General features: G+C 40.8%; 1 protein-coding gene across 1 annotated transcript in view; it reads left to right on the top strand.

Annotated features, from left to right (window-relative positions):
- Positions 1-21,043, top strand: part of zmym2 (zinc finger, MYM-type 2) — a 36,772-nt gene extending 15,729 nt beyond the window's left edge. The window contains exons 8-26 of the mRNA XM_042425801.1: positions 3,265-3,415; positions 3,685-3,800; positions 4,370-4,495; positions 5,092-5,242; positions 5,558-5,730; positions 5,831-5,996; positions 7,382-7,410; positions 7,651-7,792; positions 8,104-8,225; positions 8,515-8,665; positions 9,213-9,304; positions 9,479-9,530; positions 12,270-12,394; positions 12,493-12,673; positions 12,824-12,975; positions 14,212-14,326; positions 15,376-15,618; positions 16,633-16,777; positions 17,372-21,043. Coding sequence (XP_042281735.1) covers positions 3,265-3,415; positions 3,685-3,800; positions 4,370-4,495; positions 5,092-5,242; positions 5,558-5,730; positions 5,831-5,996; positions 7,382-7,410; positions 7,651-7,792; positions 8,104-8,225; positions 8,515-8,665; positions 9,213-9,304; positions 9,479-9,530; positions 12,270-12,394; positions 12,493-12,673; positions 12,824-12,975; positions 14,212-14,326; positions 15,376-15,618; positions 16,633-16,777; positions 17,372-17,594 — 2,655 coding nt within the window. The 3' untranslated portion in view covers positions 17,595-21,043. The remainder of the gene's footprint in view (positions 1-3,264; positions 3,416-3,684; positions 3,801-4,369; positions 4,496-5,091; positions 5,243-5,557; positions 5,731-5,830; positions 5,997-7,381; positions 7,411-7,650; positions 7,793-8,103; positions 8,226-8,514; positions 8,666-9,212; positions 9,305-9,478; positions 9,531-12,269; positions 12,395-12,492; positions 12,674-12,823; positions 12,976-14,211; positions 14,327-15,375; positions 15,619-16,632; positions 16,778-17,371) is intronic.
- The last annotated feature ends 1,794 nt before the right edge of the window (positions 21,044-22,837 follow it).

Raw genomic sequence — 22,837 nt, 5'->3', positions numbered from 1 at the left:
TCATTGGATTCAGGAAATTTGCTTATCTTGCGTGGCAGCTAGATCATACAAGAATCCATCTTGTCTCGTAAGGTGAGCGGGTGATATACAGTGATATCACCTGACAAGTATTTTTTGAAAGTGACTGGCCTTTTCAGTTTCCAAGGAAGACTTCTCAGATCGTTCTGTGTAACAAACCATCTGGCACGTTAGGTTAGAAATTTGCAAGTTACAGTTTGTAATGGCTTGGTTTCTTGCATACTGGATGATATCATCTTGTTCCGAGTGTCTGGGCAAAATATTAATTTTTAATCTTAATCTTAGTTAGCTCAATACACATATGTTATTTGGTACTTTCAAACTTTTCTGAACTAATTTCAAGTCTAGGCTAATCCCACTTGAACCAGGTTTGGGCGGATTATTGCAAAATGGATTGCAACATACCCAGAAGAATATAAAATAGTGCAATCATTCATTTCATCATGAAGCAGTTTGATGTGATAGTGAGATCATGGAACCCTGCTCTATTGGAAAAAGCTTAGAAGAAGAAGCCAAACGTCACAGGACAGCCTACACTAATGGAAAAGTTGATCTTTCAAGTTTGGCTGAGTTGGGAACAGACAAGGAACTGTTGAAGTTGAGAAGTGGATGTTCTGACTTGACAGATGATGCCACAGTTTGTTTTTGCATCACCAGAAGTACTTTTTGGTGCTTTCTTGAGAAACAGTGTTGTGATCCATTCAACTTGCATCCCAACAGCAAACGGAGTAGCTCACTGAGGATCATAAATAAAGAGAAAGCAAGGGAGCTTATAACACACACAGGAAGGTCTATCAAGCCTGGACAGAAGTGGTGTCCCCCGTGTGTGATAAAAGACTCAGATTTCATTGTTGAAGCAGAAATTGATTAGGATACACAGATGACTGAATACGAAGAGTACACGCCAACATCTGCAGCTAGCAGAAATGAAACCCAAGCTATGTCATCAGTACATGCTGCGAAAGTGGACAACATGAACGAAAGCCTCACAAGTGCAGGATTTTCTCCCCTGAAGCCCAGTGCTATCAGCTAAAGAGACAAAGCCAGCTATGGGAAATGTGAATGTTTTGAATTACAGCAAGCTTTTACGCATGAAATTTCTCGGTGTCTTGCAGTGGATGTACCTCAGGGAGAATCCTGCAAATTATCCTGCATATACTTCTGGGTATGTTGCAGTCCATTTTACAATAATCTGCCCAAACCTGTTTCAGGTGGGATTAGCCCAGACTTGCTTCATTGTTTTTAATGTTTCTAGTTGATGATGTCATAGATTAGTTCAGAAAAAGATATATTTAGCAAGATCTGTGGCACTCATTTTTTTATGCAGGATCAAATAACTTCTAGATGTGATAGAACTATATCAATACTACACAGAATCAAGATTTGGTGGCAAGAAAGTGAAAACTAGTGGAGATATTAAAGGTGCAATATAAGACAATCAGCCCCACTGGATGTTGCACTAGCACCAGTATCTCAGACCAAAACAAATGTGCATGTGGTTTACTCAGTAAAATTGTTTTCAGAAACATATTTTAGTGTTCTGTTTGGCTGTAATTTGAGAAAGTTTGTGAGGCAGCTGCTGTATTGGAAATGGACACGCAGGACATGGATAGACACATGGCCAGAGAAGCTACCAAAACACAGAACATAGACGCTGGGATAACAACACACACACACACACACACCTACACACACACACACACACACACACACACACACACACAGAGACTGTGACTTTATTCTGTGCTCAGGTCGCAATTACGTCATTATATCTGAACATGACAAATAGTTGCTTGCTGACATCTAAGTGGGGCTGAAAAGTTTATTGCAACTTCCATTTCTGAAAATTAATCATTCGGGAAAAAACATTTATTTTTATTAATATGATTACTGTAAAACATTCAGCAACAACTATTTACATGAATACATGTTTCAAATTATCCTTTCTTTTTCATGGATGTTCAGTACAAATTTCAACCCAATCCAATGAAAAACAAGCGATTGGCGAGGCTTAAAACACACATACAAAGAATCACAAAAATGATGAAATTTAGCTCAGAGGGACAAACAAAAAATTCATGACTAAAAAGTATTTGGGTTAGAGCTATAGGATTTTGCAAGGTCCCATGCATTTAATAGAAGTTTTCACATTTTTTTCTATGACATAAACTGGGAGGTCTGGTATGGAGTGACCCATATTATTTCCTGAAACACATAGAAACTGCTTCACAGGAATCTCAGACTTGTGTGAATTTCTGTTTTAAAACAAAAATAATGGTGCTGTCTTGATCATTAAAGCTGGTGGAGTTACAAATATCACCAGCCATTGTCATTGTTTTACCAGCCAGATATGTAAATAAACTACTATAGGTGCACCAAACAATGATTGACAGGGTCACCTCATTTCCGTCTGTAATATCACTAATGCAATGTGTGCAGTTTAAATCAGTGTTCAGCATTCAGTTTTTACTGAACACATTACAGCCAAATTGTATTGTGAAGAAATAGTAGGCAGAAATTAGAGGCTGCAATTGTATTTGTTGCTTGGCAACGCTAGTTTATTGGACAATCTACTAGTAAGGAGAGTAAATCATTGGGATCTGTCTCTTTAGACTGATCAGTGAAATTGAAATATGCTATGGTCTTAAACAGACACGGTGTCCAGTAATGATGAGCCTTCCTGAACAAACTGGGTCTGCTGGTAAAATGGTGAATCAAAAGTGATTGGAAGATTTGGGGAGTACTAGCCTCTGTGGCTGGTGGGCAGAAGTTATCTGCCTCCATTGAGTTTACAAATTACCATGTGTCATCTTTTCTATATCAGACCAAAATGAAAAAAAAAGAAAATCCTACCAGTTCCATATAGATCATAATTACTGTATGCAATCAGGAGAGTGGAGACAGAAGTCTAAATTCTTTACCTTTCAGTTTTAAAACAATTTTTGAAGAACTGAAATCAATGTGGTACTGTTTTTCACACAGCTATCAATGCATCTTCCATGTTGTATGTACTGCTGTAGGAGGAGATAAACAGAATTGAAACTGGTGACAGGTCTTACAGCACATATTGAAGATACTGTAAATTTTAACAAGTAATGCAATGATAGATTCCAGAGGTGATGCTGCTGCAACATTTGGTAATTTATGGATCAGGTAGCTTTATCAATGACCTAATGTCATCTTATTGTCATTCCTGAATATTAGGTTGGCTGTTGTTTGACGTGATGTTCTCCCTGTTTGTCCCAGGCCCACAGTAAGCTTGCGAGCTGCCTGACATGCAAAACGCTGATCAAGACGGGCGAGGTGCTCCACAGCCTCGGAGCGGGCGGCACCATGGGTTCCTACTGCTCTGTCAACTGCATGAACAAGGGCAAGTTGGCGTCAACCTCCTTCTACAGTGAGTAACCAAAAGCAAAGTTTGTAGTTCTGAAAGCCTCTGTTTCTGATTATTGATAAACTGATTTGACAAACCAGCAAAGAAATATTCTTAATCTGTATCTCCACTCCTGACATGAGTGTTCATTGGAATACCTGAAAACCAAGGATTTGTTAGTAACATTGAATTGATAAGTACAATAAACAGTATATTTGACCTCTGAAAAGGCATAACCATGTGTTATAAATGCATTTTTGTGTGAGTTTAATGTTTAACATCTGTTTGTGCAGATGCAGAACCCACGTGTCACTTCTGTAAGAGGAATTCATTACCGCAGTACCAAGCCACCCTTCCAGAGGGAAACATCCTCAACTTCTGCAGCTCTCAGTGTGTTACCAAGTTCCAGGTGGGTACTCATTTGTCATTTCGAACCAGAGGACACAAACTCTAGTCTTTTTAAGAGAAAATACATTTAAGAACGGAAGTAAAGTGGTCACAGTGGTGGCCTCTGAATGTTATTATACCTTCATTATACGTATATTAAAACCCAGGTTAACTGTAGTTAGCATCTAGCCATTTTCTGTTTCGGTGTTGACACATCCTCATGAAAACAGCAGCTCAAACCACAAACAGGTTCCCCCTGTAGAGTCCATGACCTGATTAGTTTTAAGCACCAAGCTGCATAATTTTACATGTTAACGAGAAAACAGATTTTGTTAAAACTTCCATAAATCTATCATACTTTATACAGAGTATAAAGTACAGGTATATTAATACACCCTCTTGTGAAGACATGTTTGTGGGAAGATATTTTCAAGTCAAAGTGTTAATTAGCTTCATTAATTACCTTGTAAATAATGAAGGTGATATATTTTGATCTATCAAATATCAAGATGCAAGTTGGCTCTTGTTACAAAGCAGCTGCAAGTCTTCAAAGGTTTTTATTTTCTGGGTGGGATATCCTGTCCCTTACAGAATGCTACTCTTCAAACGGCCACTAACGGACAGACGCCGCTCTCCACTGCAAACAACACCGTCCAGCTGAAGTGTAACTACTGTCGAGGAGCGTTCAGCCTCAAACCTGAAACTCTGGATTGGGAGGTGAGACCATCCTGAGGAAGAGTCTTTTCATTTTCATACCGATATCGCAGGCAGGCGGTCTAATTTCTTATTCCACCACAAATGCATCTCAGTATCAGACCCAGGTAGACCAAGGCAGAATGTAGAGGGGTTTGAGCTTTAGAAGCACACTGCAGTTCTTCAATTATTTTCATGCATGCAGAGCATACCCGTAATGAATCTTAAAGGGGTACTCCTGCAACCTAGTTTTGCACTTCCATAAAGTTGAGGGACTTGTAAAAGACGTATTAAAAAAAATAATAATGGTCAACATTGATGCAGCAGAGGTCAAGATATCTTGACTTTTGGACCCTAGTACGGGTCAAACTCCAAAAACACTGGATCCTACATTTCCCATAATGCAACGCAATAGCGTCTTTCATTAGACCTTCCCTGACTTGTACATGCCCATGTCTTTCAAACCCCAAGTCCCCAGTTTGCAGTGCAGGGATTCTGTTTTCTATGGCTGAGTACTACTAACCATGACTAGTAAACTGATCTTCATGTGTAAAATTGGTGGAGTGACCCTTTAACCCCAGAAATGTACAGTACATTTATCCAAATGTGTCTGTATTCAGGATAAGGTCTACCAGTTCTGTAGTAAGGCGTGTTGTGAGGATTACAAGAAGCTCCACTGCATCGTGACGTTTTGTGAGTACTGTCAAGAGGAGAAGACGCTACATGAGACGGTCAAGTTCTCCGGGGTTAAGAGACCTTTCTGCAGCGAAGGTACTAATCTCCTCTACTCTTAAGGACACTTGATAAATCTGAGTAGTAATCTTGACAGTTTTGACCGATCTTTATTGTGATAGATTTTCAATTTCTTTTTTTTTTCCAAGATGTTTTTAGTTGTTTTCCATTCTTTAGTCTATTTAGTTTTTCCATGTTTAAGCACATCTCTTGTTCATACAGTATATCTGAGGTCATCTGTCCAGGATTTTGCTTTGTTGATTCCAGGTGAGGCAGCATCCCAGTTCGTTCATCATCTTTCATTCTTTTTCTTTCTTTTTCTTTCTCTTTTGTTTCGTCTGTTGCCCTTTCCAGGTTGTAAGCTGTTATTTAAGCAGGATTTTATCAAACGGTTGGGTCTGAAGTGTGTCACGTGTAACCACTGCAGCCAGCTCTGTAAGAGAGGCGTGACCCGACAGCTCGGTGGCATGACCCGGGACTTCTGCAGTGAGGCATGTGCCAAGAAGTTTCACGACTGGTACTACAAGGTCCGCTCACACTCCATCCTTCTGCTAAAATAATTTAAACAAATGTACCCAGGAATACATTTTTGTTAATATCCTGAAAACATTCCCTTGTGGCCACTAGGCGGCGCGGTGTGACTGCTGTAAGGTGCAGGGTAACCTGACCGAGTCTGTGATGTGGAGAGCAGAGATGAAGCAGTTCTGTGACCAGCAATGTCTGCTGAAGTTCTACTGCCAGCAGAATGAGCCCATCATGGTCACACAGAAAGGCCCTGAGAACACCAGCCTGGGTACAAATTGTGTGCATGTGCAAGTGTGTGTGTGTGTGTGTTTCCTTTTATCTTCATAGGAACTAAGGTCTTCCCACAAATAACCCACTTGAGCACATGTTTACTGGTCCTTGTGACAGTAGATTCTATTTAGGGATGTCAGTGTCAGTTAATTTTGCTTTCGATAGACTGACACCCATTAGGCGGTAACCAACCGGTTACTTTTTAAGAAAAGTTGTGATGTAGCTTTTGTTTGTGGGAGCTGTCCAGCAGTCGGTAGTCAGAGCTAGCTTATCTGCCCTGGGTAGCTTGACTTTTAGCTCATCCTTCTTCACCTCAAAGTGTTTTTCAATGTGTTTAGTCACAGTAGCTCTCGATGGCATAACGTACTCGGGCTTGAGGTACTGAACTAGCTCTTTCAATCCCTCGCCCTCTACCACACTGATTGGCAGCATATCGGTCTCAATAATTTGGCACATCAACTGGATGATGGCCTAATAACAAAGTAACACCTACGTTGTTATTACAGATAGACCTTAGGATTAGCATGCTAGGCTAACAGTCCGTCAACTGTGTGACTTTATATCCACACCATGAAGTCTTTTAGAGCACACAAACACTGTAAACACACCTGTCACCTGCTCAGCACGGTGCTGTTAAACCAGAGACACTGCAGCTACACTTTATATTTATACAGTCTATGGGCTACACACAGCACTGCACAGCTATGCTAACGATGGTAGCCATGCTAACTAGCTGCCAGCCGCCGTGCAAGTTGGTAGAATGGATCTGTTACGTCTCTTTGTATCTGTGGGTCTTCCTGTCAGTGTCAGAGCCTCCGTGTGAGACGCTTCGGTCAGTAAATGTGTGTTTTTAAAACTTATTTCAGGGCTGCGCTCACTCTCAGTTCCACAAGGTACTGTAATCCTTCACATTGGATTGGACCGCTAGAAGGTGGGCGTGGCCTAATGAATATGGCGCAACACTGAGCTGCAGAGAGAAACGGAGCTGTAGAGGATAAGGGAGAAATGAATGAATTAGAAGTTTTTGCTTACTGATATAACTCACACTTCCCTCTATGATGCTGCTCTGCTACCTACTACAACTGGTCGCCCAAAGTCACATTTGATCGGATAAATTTTGTTGACGCCCCAAGTTCAAGATGAGTCATCAAACATTTGAAAACGTTTTAGGTAGGAACAGAAAGGACAGGGATTTTGATGTAAAATACTCAAAAATGATTTTTTGATTAAAACTGGGAATATCATGTCATTTAAGGGTCAAGCAACAGGGAGCAAATTATCTAAAACATAATGGTATAAAACAGTCCTGCCTGTCCACTTTTGTTACTTTGTTTCACTCTCCATGAGACAAGGCTGTGATGTATTTCACTTTCTTCTTTGCAGGGTTTGAAATGCAAGGGGCCAAACTTGGGGTAAGTAAGAATTTGGGAAAGGTGTCGGTATCAAACCGTTTTCATTTTTCCCTTAAATTCACCTCCTGATAGTTTTGAAATATAGTGGACTACAAATATTTTGTCTGACTTTTACTTACCTATTGTCCTTAAAAACAATCATTTGTTTTAACTTTACATATAGCAACTGATTGTTTGAGCCAAAGCCACATTTCAGTTTGCAGTTAAATCTGTACTTTTCCTTTTTCTCCCATGTTGCAGCTGGTGAACCAGGGTACTGTGGCGTACGCTGGTGGAGGTTTGATGAGAGATGTGAAGAACAAGGCAGTGCTCTGCAAGCCGCTCACCCTTACCAAGGCTACCTATTGCAAACCACACATGCAGAGCAAACTATTACAGACAGGTAAAGAGCATTTTACTTAGAGGAGTGCTATGAATTGAGATATATAGTGTGTTTATTTATTGGAAATTTTTAATTGAAATTAATTAAGTTCACAGGATAGGTAGGATAGGAGCAGCTAAAGTATGCTATAGTGAGGCAGTGGTATTTGGACATTTTAGTATTTTGGGGGGAGTTTTCACCTGGATCTGGCTAAACAGTTCTGTTTAGGTTGGTAGAATATTCACCAATTGCCCTTCATTACTTCATGACATTTAATATACGTTGTGTTTCACTTATGATAATGTTAAGATTCTCCATATCTGTGTCTACAGATGTGGACGATGGTGTGAAGAGGGAGTATATTCCTATACCCATACCTGTGCCTGTCTTTATGCCTGTGCCAATGAACATGTATTCCCAGGTCACTCCTAGGCCAGTCTCCCTGCCTGTACCGGTAAGACTACAGCCTTACTTCATGAACACATACACCCATGCAAAAGGCCAACAATGACTGAATGAAATGAATCTTTTAAAGGTGACATTTTGTGACAAAATGGCTCTTGTATGAACAAAGGAGCCAACACAATAAAAACATAATGTTGAAAATAAAATATATTTGTTAATAATAAAAATCTAGTAATAATTTCTGAATTGTTCTGTATAAACCTCACCCAGGCAGAGAAAGGAGTTGTTCACCAATCTAAGGCGTCTGATTACCAAACACTGTGTCTTCCCCCATCCAGGTTCCTGTGCCTGTGTTCCTGCCCACCACCCTGCAGGGGGCAGAGCAGATCGTCCAGACCATCAATGAGCTGAAAACCAAGGTGCCCTCTGACCCCCTGGAGGCCGACCTGCTGTCCATGGCCGAGATGATTGCAGAGGACCAGAAGCCAGGTACGCTCACGAGATGGTTGGATGTCTTGATTGAGACACTGGACATCAGAGATGTCATGAATTCTATGCTGATAGAAATTCCTGAGATCATCTTTATATGTATGTATTTTTTAAATGTTGCAAAATGTCGAACATTCAAATAAATAAGTGCGCGGACAGGGACAAAAAACATGATTTTGTGTTTGTAATAATTAACTACCACTTTATATTTTTGTAACTGTGAGGGTTTATATACAGTAATATACAGCAATCAAAAATGTAAAAAATTGTGTCCCTAACACATTTAGAGGTTTACCAGATAATGTGGAGAATGTATCATCAAAAGGTCTTAAAATGTTAGTTCAGCAAAATCATGAAAAAACACATTTTTCAAGTGTTATTTATCCATGCAGATAGTTTTATTTTATATGTTAAGGTTTTGAGATATCAGACTTGATTGTGAGACAATGTCCTTGTTACAAAATTCCAATCAAACAGAGTTGAGTTGCACTTAAAGAAAGATGCTGCAAATGCCGACAATGAGAACTTTCCTGGCTGTGTGTTTCAGACGTGAAGCCAGTGAAGGTGAAGAGGGAGCATGTAGGGGAGGAGACCACCAGCAGCAGCTCTGAGGAGGAGGAGGAGGAGAAGAAGGAAGAAGTAAAGAAAGAAGAGAAGGAGCAACAGAAGGAGGAGGAGAAGGAACAAGAGGAGGAGAAGACACAAGAGAAGAAGGAGGAACAAGAGAAGAAGGAGGAACAAGAGAAGAAGGAGGAACAAGAGAAGGAGGAGGAACAAGAGAAGGAGGAGGAACAAGAGAAGGTGGAGGACAAGGAGGAGGACAAGTATGAGCCTGATTTGGACCTAGAGGAAGACTTCCCTCAAGGTAAACGTAGTTGATGGTTGGCCAGTGAAGCAATGTCAGACAAAAAAAAAATCTTTGTCAAATGATAAAACAGTATATTGATGTTAATAATAGTTCTTCAGGATCTGGATTTCAAGGCTTGACAGTCACAGATTCTGACATTGATTAAATCTGGAAAAAAGACATTCAGCTCTTTTTTTCTTCTAGGTGTTTTAAATTATTTTAATAACAATATCGTAAAAGGTGAGGATTACATTTTAGTCACACATTTTCATCATTTCCTAAGCATGACAGATGTCATTATCATCATCATACAAAAATAAACTGAATATAAGCATCATTTCTGATAATACAAGCCTTTGCAACCATGAGGAACTGCTTTCCTAGATGTCAAGTTTCACATCTTCCTTATACCCATAAGCATTTATGTTATTGGAATTGTTCAGATTACTGAGCAACATCTGGACTGAAGTTTGCAATTTGTAATTTCACAACATCTTGTCAGTTACTTGGTGCTACCAAAGCTTGTCTGGCATTTAAATGAGTCGACAACCCCCAAATTCAAATCAGCCACTCTGTCCTTGACACCTTCGGTCTAAATGTGCTCCAAGTGGTGGGAAATGTAGCATTTATCATTCAACAGCTTGTCTCCAACGCTCGTTCTACCTTTGTTACTCCTTCTCTCAGTCTTTCTTTGTCTTTCAGTCCATGTAGTGAAGTGGCTCTTATGTAACATCTAACTGTATGGGGTTTTAATGGATCAGCGCAGTAATTGAGATTAAAATTCCACCCTCTGGTTATTTCTGGACATGCTGTCGTCACCCCTATCAGGGCAGAGGTTTTTAGGTTTGGTGTGCTGTCCAAAGGAGGGGTGTGAAGTCATTAACCAAATACAGAGGAGGCTGAGAATAAGACATGTCAGTCAGTCCACCACTTTGTCCAGACTGAAATATCTCAACGACTATTTGATGGATTGCCATGAAACTTTGTACAGATATGAATCCTACTGTCTTTGGTGATCCTCTGACTTTTACTCTACCGCCACCATGAGGTTTACATGTGTGGTTTTGAGTGAAAAGTCTGAACAACCATCGGATGTATTACCATGGAATTTAGTGCAGATATTCATGTCCCCCTCTGAATTGTAAAAACTTTTTAAATCCCTCAATTTTCTTTTCTAGCACCATCGGGTCAACATTTTAGTTTGTCCAATACTTGAATATGTGATCTTATGTACTTTAACTGCTTGCTGGCTTGTGATGTTATGGCCGTGAACCATGAAGGTTCATGTCTCAAACTAAGCGGTGTCGTTGCCGTACTGGGATTGGTCCACGTGTGGCAACGCAGGCGACTACAGAGAGAGCCACATCTTTAAAACCCTTGCTATGTTCGGCTCTCATTATTGTTGTAGCTCCAGTTTATTGTAAAAGTCTCTGTGGTTTTGATTTTTATTCCACTCCTGCCTGACTGTATGAAGCCAGAAGATTAATGACGGGTTGAAAAGTTGAACGTTATACTCAGTGTCATTGAATACCTAAAATATTTAACATTGTGGTAAATAAACTGGATTAGTACCACTATTAAGAGCATTCTTTTACCATGCAGTATTATAAGATATGGTGTTGGAGTCTGGTATGGTAACTTGACAGTACAGTTGAAATCACAGATCGCTCATCTGGTACAAACAGCTATGAGAATGATGGGGGTTAAAAAACACTCATCCCTCCAAATAATTTATGAGCAATTTATTATCAGACAGGCACAGAAAACAGTGTCTGATCCAACTCACATTCTCCACCCAGAGTTCCAGCTCTTATCTTCTGGTAGAAGATTCAGGGCTCCCAAGAGCAGGCTGAACTGTTATAAACATTAATTCCTGCATATGTCCATTGAGCTTCTCAACACTTACATGTAATGTAGATGTTGACCATGACGGTTGTGCAATATGTTGCCATTGTCAGTAGGTGTGTATGTGTATATGTGTACAGGCAAACTGTTGTATATGTGTATGTGCAAACTGTGTATGGAAGCCATGTGCCGTTAAGATGTTGATGTTTTTTTTCTTCTAATATGCAATATGTATGATTTTATCTTCAGTGGAACTGCAGGACAGAGTTCAGAACAAATTTCCTTAAGGAGACATAAAGTATATCTTATCTTTAGAGGAGAGGAAATTAAATCTAGCACCTACTGCAATCTGCTGACTGCTGACTTGATACTTGCCAGTGAGATTTTTTTAAAAAGGACTCTCCAGATGGGTTTTTAAAGTAGGACATCTCCCATGTCAGCTGGGAGTCACCAGAAGTTGACTGGAGGAACTTGGACAGTTTGTATTCCACCAGCCAGTAAGTCAGGTGATTTGACTGGTGATCTCCATCACAGTGTAACGCTGTGTCACTGTCCTTGAGGCACTGAACTCTTAAATAAAGAGTTACTGATCTCTGACATGCTGATCCATTGAAGAAACAAACACAGAGGCTTTGTTCAGATAGACAACAGTGCTGCGTGGAAAAAAAAAAACGCAGCCCCTCTTTCATTTATATAGCAAGGCTTGGCATACACGTAAATTTTTTATGTTTTCTGTCTGAATGCCCACTGATTCATTGATGGTGATCCCTAAAAAAAAGACTGCACCTAACAGAAACACTTAATTCTAAAGTTGAGTTTACTGATAGTTTCCCATCTGACTGGGTTGCCATTTTATACGTGTCATCACGTCCCAAAGGAGGAAACAACTCAACAGATTGTCTCCTGTCTCAGCCTCAGAACCTGATCCAGTCCTGGAGGGAATGGACGAGGACATGGGCTTCTCTCTACCTCCAGTCCTGGCAGAGGAGAAGGAGGACCCGGAGGAGTCAGCACCTCGACCCCAGCCCAGGAGACAAGTACGCACACACAAACACACACATACATGTGACAGTTAGGATCTTTGTATTGGCCGACTGATGATTACTGCATAGTAATTGCTTTGTTGGTGTTGCAGGGGAACAAGAGGTTGGCGGTTGAGGAGGCCTCGTCCTCTTCTTCTCATCCAGCAAACAGACGCTCAGAGGGACGTTCACTGCCTCTCAAAGCTCGCTATGGCGTCAATGCCTGGAAGCGCTGGGCGTTGTCTCCTTCTGACCAATCAGATGACACCAAAGTAAAAGATTGCTCCAAACCTGGTAAGCTTAACTCACCCATTTGCTTTCTGTCCTGGCAAAGTGGTTACATTGCGAGTCCAGGTGCATTGTTAGGCTGAAAAATGAAAGGTCGATTGTCATTGGAAAACATGTAGCATGTGTTTGCCAACAGCATTCTGTGTCTGTTCCCAGCTCCTGCAGCCTGGTCTAAAAGTAACCTGTTGTCGCTGAGTTCAGAGGAGTTGAACGTGGCTTTGTCCCGATTTGTCAGGGAAGTCTGCAGGCCGAGTGGGGAGCGCTACTCTCCAGACAGCATCCTCTACCTCTGTCTGGGGATCCAGCAGGTTGGTACCAACACCAGAACCTCTCTAGCAAGTCACTACACCATGTATACCAGTCACCAAAAAGTAATGTTGAACATAGACACTTATTTAAAGTGACCCATATGTCAGCACATACAATTTATATGATATATTATTTTCTGATGTTTGATGAAATGAACTCTTTTGTCTTGGAAAAAAGACATGAAAGGGTTGTGACCTGTGCAGTCATGTGGCTGATGAAAGACAATGGGTCCTCCTAATGGCCTAGTGGTTCAAGGCATCCCTGGTTTGAGTCTGTTGGGGACCTTTGTTGTTGCTTGTCACCCCTCCTCCTTCTCTCTCTCCACGCATTTCCTGTCATCTCTCAACTGTCACTATTAAATAAAGGCAAAAATGCCCCCAAAAACCCTCACAAAATTTCAAAAAAGAGAAAACAAATACAAGGCACCTCAGGTAAATGCTATAATGTTAGCAGCAATGTTGTCACAATACCAATTTTGTTGACCTCCCTCAAATTACCAGTATAAGTATCATGGTTTAATTGACTAAAATAGTAAAAATTTCCTAAAATAACAAAAAGTAGTGATGAAATTTTATATTGTAATACTGTTATTGAAACATAGTGAAAATGAGAAAATTAGCCTTGCTAACGTTCCCTTTTATTCTATTAAAATTCCATCCGTAGTCATTTTGGAGGTAGGAACCAAAGTTGCAGTGAGTGCTTCCAGTAGGACAGACATTACTGGTGCACAGTCTTCCCTCCTGTTCTCACATGTGAGCAGAAGCAGCAGCAGCATGGCAGCAGAGTGGAGCGCAGGATTGTCCAAAGTCCTCTGGAGTTTGGTTTTTCTGACAGAAAAATGTAAGGCAAACTCTTCTCTGTTTTACAAAATAACAAGATTTTAAAGATTTAACAGGTTTGTTAAAGTTTAATCAAGTAATTCATCCTGGCTTCTCTGGGCCTGCTGTTACTTGCTGCTGCTCTTCCCTCCCTTTTTAAACATTTCTTTTCAAGAAGATAATTTTTGTGTTTTTTCTGAGGAGGGGACTTTTAGCAACAAGCCAGAAAATATTTTTCTTGTTCTAGATGTGTCTGAATGTAAAGATTTGTGTGTCCAGTGATTATAATTCTTTGCTGTTCACATCCTGAAAAACAGTGATGATCATTTAAATATGAGGACACTTTTGACCTTTGTGAGTAAGCATTGATCACAGTTTATATTTATTTATAAAATGTGCATTTTTGTGTGTTTAAAGCATCTTCACGCCAAAGGCCGCAAGGATGACCTGTTCAGTGACCCGTGCTACCAGCAATTTGGGGAGGAGCTCAACAAGGTCCTGAAGGACTGGCAGCCCAGCGTGCTCCCTGATGGTGAGTACAGACCAAATAACAATTAATAGATTCATACAATAGACTTTATTTTTGATTTTTCTTTTTTTGTAGAGTTTGTGTACAACAACTCTGCAAAATGCACACAATAAAAAAAAAAACAGGCTGAAAAAATAAAATACACAGGAGAAGTGGCACAGTGTTAGGGAGCAGTACTGTGCACAGTGCTGTTAAATAGTCTGTAGTGTTGGTCTGTATGAGCAGTGTCCAATGATTATAACTCTTCTGCTGTTCACATACTGAAATATTGTGATTGTACTTAATGTCATATGAGGACACTGCATCAACATAACAGGCAAAAACAAATCTTAGTTGTCTTCCTGTTTTGATTCAAAAGGTGAGAGCCACATTTTGAAATGAGTGAGATTAGTTATCTTAACGATCCCCTCCAGACATGTACTAAGACACATAAAATACTCTTCTTGGACCAATAATGTGTGTCTAAGGTTTTTCCACAAACAAAAGTAGAATTACCACTTTAAAATCCTGAAAATGGCATCTACTTCTCCCTCATTAAAAATTCCAGAATCTATAAATATGTAAATATATTTCATTTCAGAAGTTTATCTGCTGGACACAAGATGTCTCCTGCTTTAAAGTTCATTCTCAGTGTTTGAGCACTGGAGACTTCATGTTTCCACGTCACACTTGTGTAAGTTGAATATTGGACCAGAATTGGCTTCCAAACTAGTTGTGATGTCACAAATCATGATCGTAGTCCTGCCCCTTAAACTCAGATTTTCAATGAGCTCAGAGAAACTTTCCACTTTCAGCAGATGGATGTGAAAACAGCTTTCTAGTGTCAAACTCTGCACATGCGTCAATCTGTACAGTGAAGCTCAAACATCCAACTGTAGGAACAAGAGGAAAATCATTTTTGAGTGGAGGAGGACTTTAAGTAACTAATTGAAACATATAGCCACAAGTCCTAGATAAGACTAAATGGTGTCATGGCAGATGGATCGAGCAATAGTGAGTAGTGAAAGTTTATTTTCTCAGAATGTATTTTAAGTGTGTTCTGCTCTCTTCAGGCTCACTGTGGGGTCGAGTGGAGGAGCAGAGTCTGTGGAGCAGCCGGCAGCTCGGGGAGCAGAGTGCTGCTGCTCTGCTGCGCTCGCTGGTCTACCTGAACACAAAGTACTTCGGCCTACGCACTGTGGAGCAGCACCTCCGCCTCTCCTTTGCCAATGTCTACGGCCCTGACACCGTCCATCCTGTCACCAAGGAGACCACAGTCTGCATCCGCGTGCCTTCCATCTCTCAGGATCACCATGGTGAGGCCAGCCACATGTGCATGTTAGGATATTTCACACAGGTTTAGTATCACAAACTGTAAAACAACAACATGGTTCATGGCCAACACAGCTGGCAATCTTGACTCGTCTACCTGCCCGGGCTTCATGAGACTTACTGCCACCCCTAAGTCCTGCCCCATAAGCACTGGGCCCATCCAACCTGCTGCTTTATGCTTTCCTTTCATAAAATTATTGTTGTTACTGCTATTTTTCCAGAACCCTGTTTGTGAAGCCAAACTGTGGCACCCCCTTGCCTCAGTCAAAGGTTCAAACGCCATTAAGACACATATAACCAGGAAGCAGCGTCACATATTTATTATTCAAAAAATATATCATTTTTGTTTGGTTAAAAACAGCTCTAAGCACAAGGAAACAGGTTGGTTGACATTCAGCTGTACATTAACAGTCACACACACAATTTAACAACATCCAATAGCTTAAGGTGGCAAACAAACACACCAACCCAGTGCAAGGGGAGCTCACAATATACACACTGGTCACTGTACCAGTTTACAGCAGCATGGGGTGGGCCTAAAGCAAGCCAGTAAATCACAACAACAAAGAAATACCACCAAGACAGCGGCTCACTAGCTGTGAACAAAACTAAACATAATTAACCCCATATAACTGCTCCTCACAACACAAACAAACAAAAAATATATATATATTCAAAACCCACCAGCTATACAGCAGATCCCTGGTCTGCTGTAAAGCTGGTCAGATCCCCAACTACCCTTGTACACCCATGCTCAAGAAGCTCTACAAACACACATATAAACATGCAACATTAGTTGTACAGCATACAAGATACACAATGAACCCCCCCCACCCCAAATGTAAGCATACAGGTACACAACTCAGCATGCTGCTCCTATTGCCTATTTTTACTGCAGCTTTCTCCATAATGTCATGTTAAATGTATTGTCATGTCAGAGGTTTGAGTCTTGCTCACAATCTTAAAAATTTTTTTTTTTTTTTTTTTTTGTCCTTTAGTGCAAAAAGAGTCTAAGAAGAGGAAGCGTCAGTTGGAGGATGGCGACCAGGACTATGAGCCAGATGACGACTCGGGAAACTCAATTCTACATTGTCCTGTCAAGAAGCACGAATGCCATCTATATGAGCTCTACAGATCAAAGTGGTGAGTTCAATAACTTCACTGGCCCAACATCACATCTATGACCAACAATCCAAAACCAAAAGATATTCAATTTACTTTTCAAACATAAAATAGTGTAGATCTGCACATTTGAAGATTTACTTGAACTAAAGAATGTTGTGTTGCATGCTTGCTTGATAAATGATATTGATGGTTTTATAGAATTCCTCCTGTCAGAGTCCTGTGATTATAACTCATTGCTGTTCACATCCTGAACCTCAGTGTTGAATTTTTAACGATGAGGACTTACTGAATAACAATCTCAGGAGGAAACGAAAGTTAGAACAATACATTTACACTCTCTCTCTCCCACCTCCCCCTTTCTCATTCCCCCCCCCCCCCTTTGATCATTGTTCTTCTTCCTCTTCTCCCTTTTGTTTGCATCCTGTTATTTATTCTCACCTATTCCCCCCCTTTGCCCCAATTTTTGTCTTTGTTCGGTCCTCATGCTCTGAATTTCCTCTTCTTCTTTTCTTTCCTTCTCTCTCTGCCTTCCTTCCGTGCTCCATCTGTGTCTCTCTTCACTCGTCACTTTTCCCCTGTTTTTCTTCCTCCTCCCTCCCTCCCTCCCTCCAGCCCAGCGTTGTTGCGGGAGCGTCTGGACGTCTTCTACGTTCAGCCAGATCCGGCCTGCAGTCCAGATGGCTCGCTATGGTTCAGCTCCACGCCGCTGGAGCGACGCATCCTGGAGAGCCTCCTCACCAGAGTCCTCCTGGTTAGGGACATTTACACAGACAAAGAACACCTGGAGGAAGATGAGGAGGAAGAGGGCGGGGGTGAACGAGCTGGGGGAGAGTAACAGTTGCTTTGGACTTATGTTAGAGTCAAAGGAGGAGGATAGCGAGTAGTGTTTGTGCTCTTCCCCTGTCCTCTCGTCTGGTCCTCCTTCCCCTCCCTGCTGACTTGCTGTGTCCTCCTGGTGAGGGTCGTCCGCAACAGAAAACCTGAGAAGGTAGAGAATGATGAAGGTGGTGTTGGAGAGCAGCCTCAACTTGTACTTCTGCTGATAGATTCACAAACAGAGGAGGAAGAGGTTATGAAGCTAGAGAACATGTTTGATTTTCCCTCCAGTCATAAACCAGAAGAGGCACAGATGTGAAGAATAAGTTGGGATAATCGGAGGACAAGGAGTAAGGGATGAAGTAAGGGATAAAGGAGGTGGAGCTATAATTTATGGTCATATGATAGCTACATCAGGTAAAATACCAAATGTATTGACCGTTATCATCATAATATTTGGAAAGATAGGATGTGCTCTTGTAGTGAGGGTGTAGTGTGTTTTTTAGCGCACAAACAGTAAGTAGCTTGAAAATATTTAAACTTTTAACCACACAGACTCGTGCTTTAAGAGAGGTTATCAGCAGCCACCAGTGGAGGCTATAAGGAGGTCCAAAGCAGACATGCAGGCAAAGTAACAGTCATGGAGTTACTTCCTCTTCCTCCACCTCACTCTCAGCTTCATGTCCTCCTCGCCACCGCTCGGGGGTCAGGAGAAAAACAAACAAAAACAGATTTTCACAAGGAGAAACAGCAAGTAAGGGAGAAGGCAGAGAGGAGTGTCTGGGCAAAACCAGAGAAGAGGAGAAGCAGGTAGTGTGAGGCTGATGTTGCGTTCTACAGAGTTGGAAGTTGAAATTCCCAGCTGGTAGGTCGAAATTCCATCTTTGCAGTCGGTAGACATGTCATCAACAGGTTTCTTTGGACCACATCAACAAGTCTTCACATTTTAGCTGCTAATCATGTTGATATTTGGCAGAACAATAGCAACTGTAAGTGCTGCTCTATATCTCAAATTTATATTTTAAAAGACGATTAAACACTAAATGTTCTACAGCATCTGTTGCATATCTGAACACATTCAACAGTGACCTAATATTGCACTTTTGTCCAATGCCACATCACTTTGTGGGGTTTGAAAATGTTTACCTTTTTAGATGGAAGCAAAGGTGAGATGTGTTTGTCTTTAAAGAGTGAATTAATACCTGGATCAGTAAAATGTGTTTCACTGATCTCTGGTTGAAAATTAAATGGTTTTGTTAATGTAGGATTTAAAGGATTTGCACACTCACACAACTCATTTCTGGAATAATTAGACCTCTGTTCAGATTGAAGTTGGGGACAGTTCCGCTGGGAATTACTTAAATTCACTAAACTCAATGCACAAAGAAGAATGAAATGGTACAATCGTCCCCCTGCAGCAGGGGAGTCAAGTGCCACGAAGCCCTTAACAACATATGAAATCAGGTATAAGTGTTTGTGTGTAGGGCCTTTTTAATGTCATGAACTCAGTTAATTGGGCTTGAGCGTATTTTGATAATTGCTCTGACAGATGCTGCATGGACCACCAGTGTGAGAAATTTTGCCACATAGGATAATTCCAATTGAATTTTTTGCTGCAGGAATATGGAATTTCCGACTTTCCAACACGTGTGGAAAGCAGCATCAGATCTCCTCTTATTAGTCAGGGTGTCCTACTGTATCACACATTAACCTTCTCCATTAACTGGGCTGCTTTCATTCCTTCCCATCATCACGTTGCCTCTTCTGCTACTGCTCTTCCTCTGTCAGTACTGCTCTCAGGCGAAACCTTTGCACCACAGAGGACTTCAGCTCATACAGGCAGGAGTCAAGACTGATCCCAGGACAGTTAAAGCAACTGAGAGGACAAAGTCTGAACCTCATTCTGGTGCAGGGGAAAGGCAACCTACCGACATGCTGCGTTTCTTTTATAGGACATTAGGGGAACCTTCCTTTATGTGATGTAGCATTATATGAGTACTAAGCCCAGATTGGGTTGCTTTGAAGTGTAAATATCTCTGAAACAAGGCGGTTATTGGAGTCAACACAGAGGGACACTGTAGTTTAGGGTGGAAGAAACACCCGCCTCCCAAGAAACCCCCTTTTTTTTTCTTTTTTTTTAAAAAAAAAGACTGATTATTTATTTCTCCTATTATTAATTTGACAGTTTCCTCTTTACGTTGGGATGGGAATTTTTATGGGTGCCATTTCTTTCTCAACTTTTACTCATTGAAAACCAGCTGCAGTCCTGTTCCCTCACCTCTCTCGCCCATGTCAATGCTAGCTGTGCAGGAACCCATCAAACATGAAGGACACTGACTTTTCAATTCAAGGGTTCAGATTCCCCACAGACTATTTTTTGAAAAATTTCTTTCTGCTTCTGTCCCTGTGTTTGTATTTTCCTGACATTTCTCAGTTATTCTAGGTCTCCTTTAAACTTAATATTGGTTTAGTTTGAAAATTGAGCACTTGTTAATAAGTGCTCTGTTCTTCTTCCAAGCTATTTAAGAGTGCTAGCACTGCAAAGCAAAAGCTTGTGTTGTAATAAAGTATTTGTTGGACATCTATTTCATTTTATTTTTCTCAGTTTTCATGAACCAAACTCAAGTTTTTCTCAAGTTACACTATCGATTCATTTCTTTCATTTTTTAATTATTTTTTTTTATTTATGTGGTCCCCTTTTTTTTACTTTTCATCTTATGAATATTATTTGAATTTGCTTTGTGTTTGTGTCAATAAATTTGAGAAAGTGTCATCATGCTAAAAATGAATCCAAGGTTGGTTGTTTGAAGATTTTGTTTTTCTACCACTTCCTTGATCATTAATTGACTTTCATTTAAATAGTGAGAAGACTGAGAAGTAATGCTGGCTACGTTCTTCATGTTTCCACACCCAGTACTCAAAATACAAGGAACACCTCCCACACACACTGTTGTACACACAATATCTCAAATTAGGAATCAAACATGTCTTTTCTGCATGATCCACATCACTGCTCCTCCTGACTGAAAAGGATTTAAACTCAGTCAAGGACGACACTTTGAAAGAGGTGTTCCTGTTATTTTGTACACTTCACTGTGCATTTACTGGTATAGAACTGCGGTGTTACATTACAGGAACAAAGATAAGTGGATGTAGAGGGACAACGTTGGTCTGGATTTCTGACAACAGTTCCGTATTCCAGACCAAAATCCAAACCTTTAAACTTGACTGTGGACGTTAACAAAACTGACCCTGGATCAGAGGACCCTTGTTGACCGGCTGATTTTCTTGCTGGACTCCAAGGCAGCGACTGACAGTAGACGCTGTGGCTGGCATTAATGCCTAATGTGAATGTGCCTAACTGTATATACTGAAAGTGAGTGATTGTGACTTGAGTCTGATGCTATGTGTGTGGGCTGATCTGCTGATACGGTCATGTTAAATAAATGATTTCATTTTCTAACCAGATACTCTAAGATGCTGTTTTGATTTGCCTGTGTTACATAACAGCTGTAACGTGTAAATTAAAGGTTCAGTTTACCAAATGTAAGTATTTTCTCAACGACCCCTAGTCGTATCAAGAGACTGTTGAATAGTGTTTAGAGGTTTTGAGATATTTGTGGGGGTGAATTTTTTCTTGTGCTCCTTTTAAAGCATTGAAATGTTAATTAGTGTTGACAGTGAGGTCTGTGGATCCAGAGTAACCAGACTTTAAAACTCAATTTTTCTGTGAGTGCAAACAAAAATGGTTTTAGGTTGACATCAGATATATTAGTGGCAGAAATCTCAAAACATCAGCACATTAAACCGAAACTAAGCATGAAAAATGTTTTTTTGTAATGTGGGTGAACTGACCCGTTGAAGAAACAGGGTTTTGGAGAAAAGGCTGGTGGGGAAAGATAGTGAAACATCAGATTATACTTCTTTCACACGCTATGTGCCCACAATATCCATGAGTATTTGAAAAGCTCTAACAGCTTCCACTCTACTTAAAAGGCTTTCTAGCAGATGTTGGATCCTGGCTGCAGGGATTTGCTCCCATTTGTTACATGTCTACACTGCTCTCTGTTGGAAGGCTGTGGATCTGTAGTAAAATAGCCTCTCTGTTGCAGATTCCTGATGAAACATTGTGTGTGTGCAAGCAGAGGTGATTTCTGTCCTCTTTGATTATCTATTGTAATATGTTAAACCTTAAATACCTTAACACCGATAAGAACAGACCTTTTTTTCCCCCCGTTGTCCAGATTAAAATTGTTATCTGCATATTTGGTTTGTGCTCAACAGGCCGGTTAACGTTGGCACAACATGGAGGCCTCACTGTGTTCTGACCTTCCTCGCTATCATGTCCCATTTTTACAAGGTGCCAGGCAGATGTGACACCGAGGCAGGGAGTGTTATCGACACCACAGGGTCAGTGCAACAACCAGGGAGATGAAGCTTGGGGTCATGAGACAGGAAGTGGTGTTGGAAAGGTTAAAGAGGTGCGGAATGTGTCACCTCACCATACAGGGACTGGATAGGAGCATGAGTGTATGTAGTTTATTAAGTTGCCTCTAAATGTGTTTTTTAACCCAATGATTATTATTATGTGGTTGTCAAAGTGAGGTCTGGAGAGTCCAAGGGGACTTTGAACCAATCCCAGAAGTCCACACAGTAAAATGAACATTTAAATACAATGTAGACACTGTAGACTAGAAAATTAAAATTGACCAACATCAGCAAGATCAAAATGGGGAACTGTGATGTGTCTTTTGAGAAAAGGGTCAAAATGTCACAGTGACTCTATGATGGCCTGTGAAAGCCCAGTAGTTCCTACTGAGGACGTCAATCTTTAAAAGTGGATCATAAATACAGTACTGTGCAAAAGTTTAGGCACTTTAGATGTTTAGACTCTTATCCATCATGCAACACTATCAGGGAGGCGTCTGATCGATGCCAAATTTATTCTGCAGGATGACGACTCCAAACATCCAGCCAGAGTCATAAAGAACTATTATCATCACCAAGAAGAACAAGGAGTCGTGCAACAGATGATTTGGCTCCACAGAGTCCTGATCTCAACATCATGGAGTCAGTCTGGGATCACATGAAGAGACACAAGCAGTTCAGACGCCGAAATCCACAGAAGAACTGTGACAACTTCTCCAAGATGCAGAACAACCGACCTGCCAAGTACCTGAAAAACTGTGTAGGTGTAACGAGGAGAACTGCTGCTGTTTTAAAGACAAAGCTGCTCACACGAATATTGATTTACTTTAGGTT

Source organism: Thunnus maccoyii, chromosome 11 (assembly GCF_910596095.1).
Source record: "Thunnus maccoyii chromosome 11, fThuMac1.1, whole genome shotgun sequence".
In the NCBI taxonomy this organism is placed as follows: domain Eukaryota; kingdom Metazoa; phylum Chordata; class Actinopteri; order Scombriformes; family Scombridae; genus Thunnus; species Thunnus maccoyii.
Note: the sequence above shows the minus strand (reverse complement) of the source record. Positions and strands in the feature narration are given on the sequence as shown.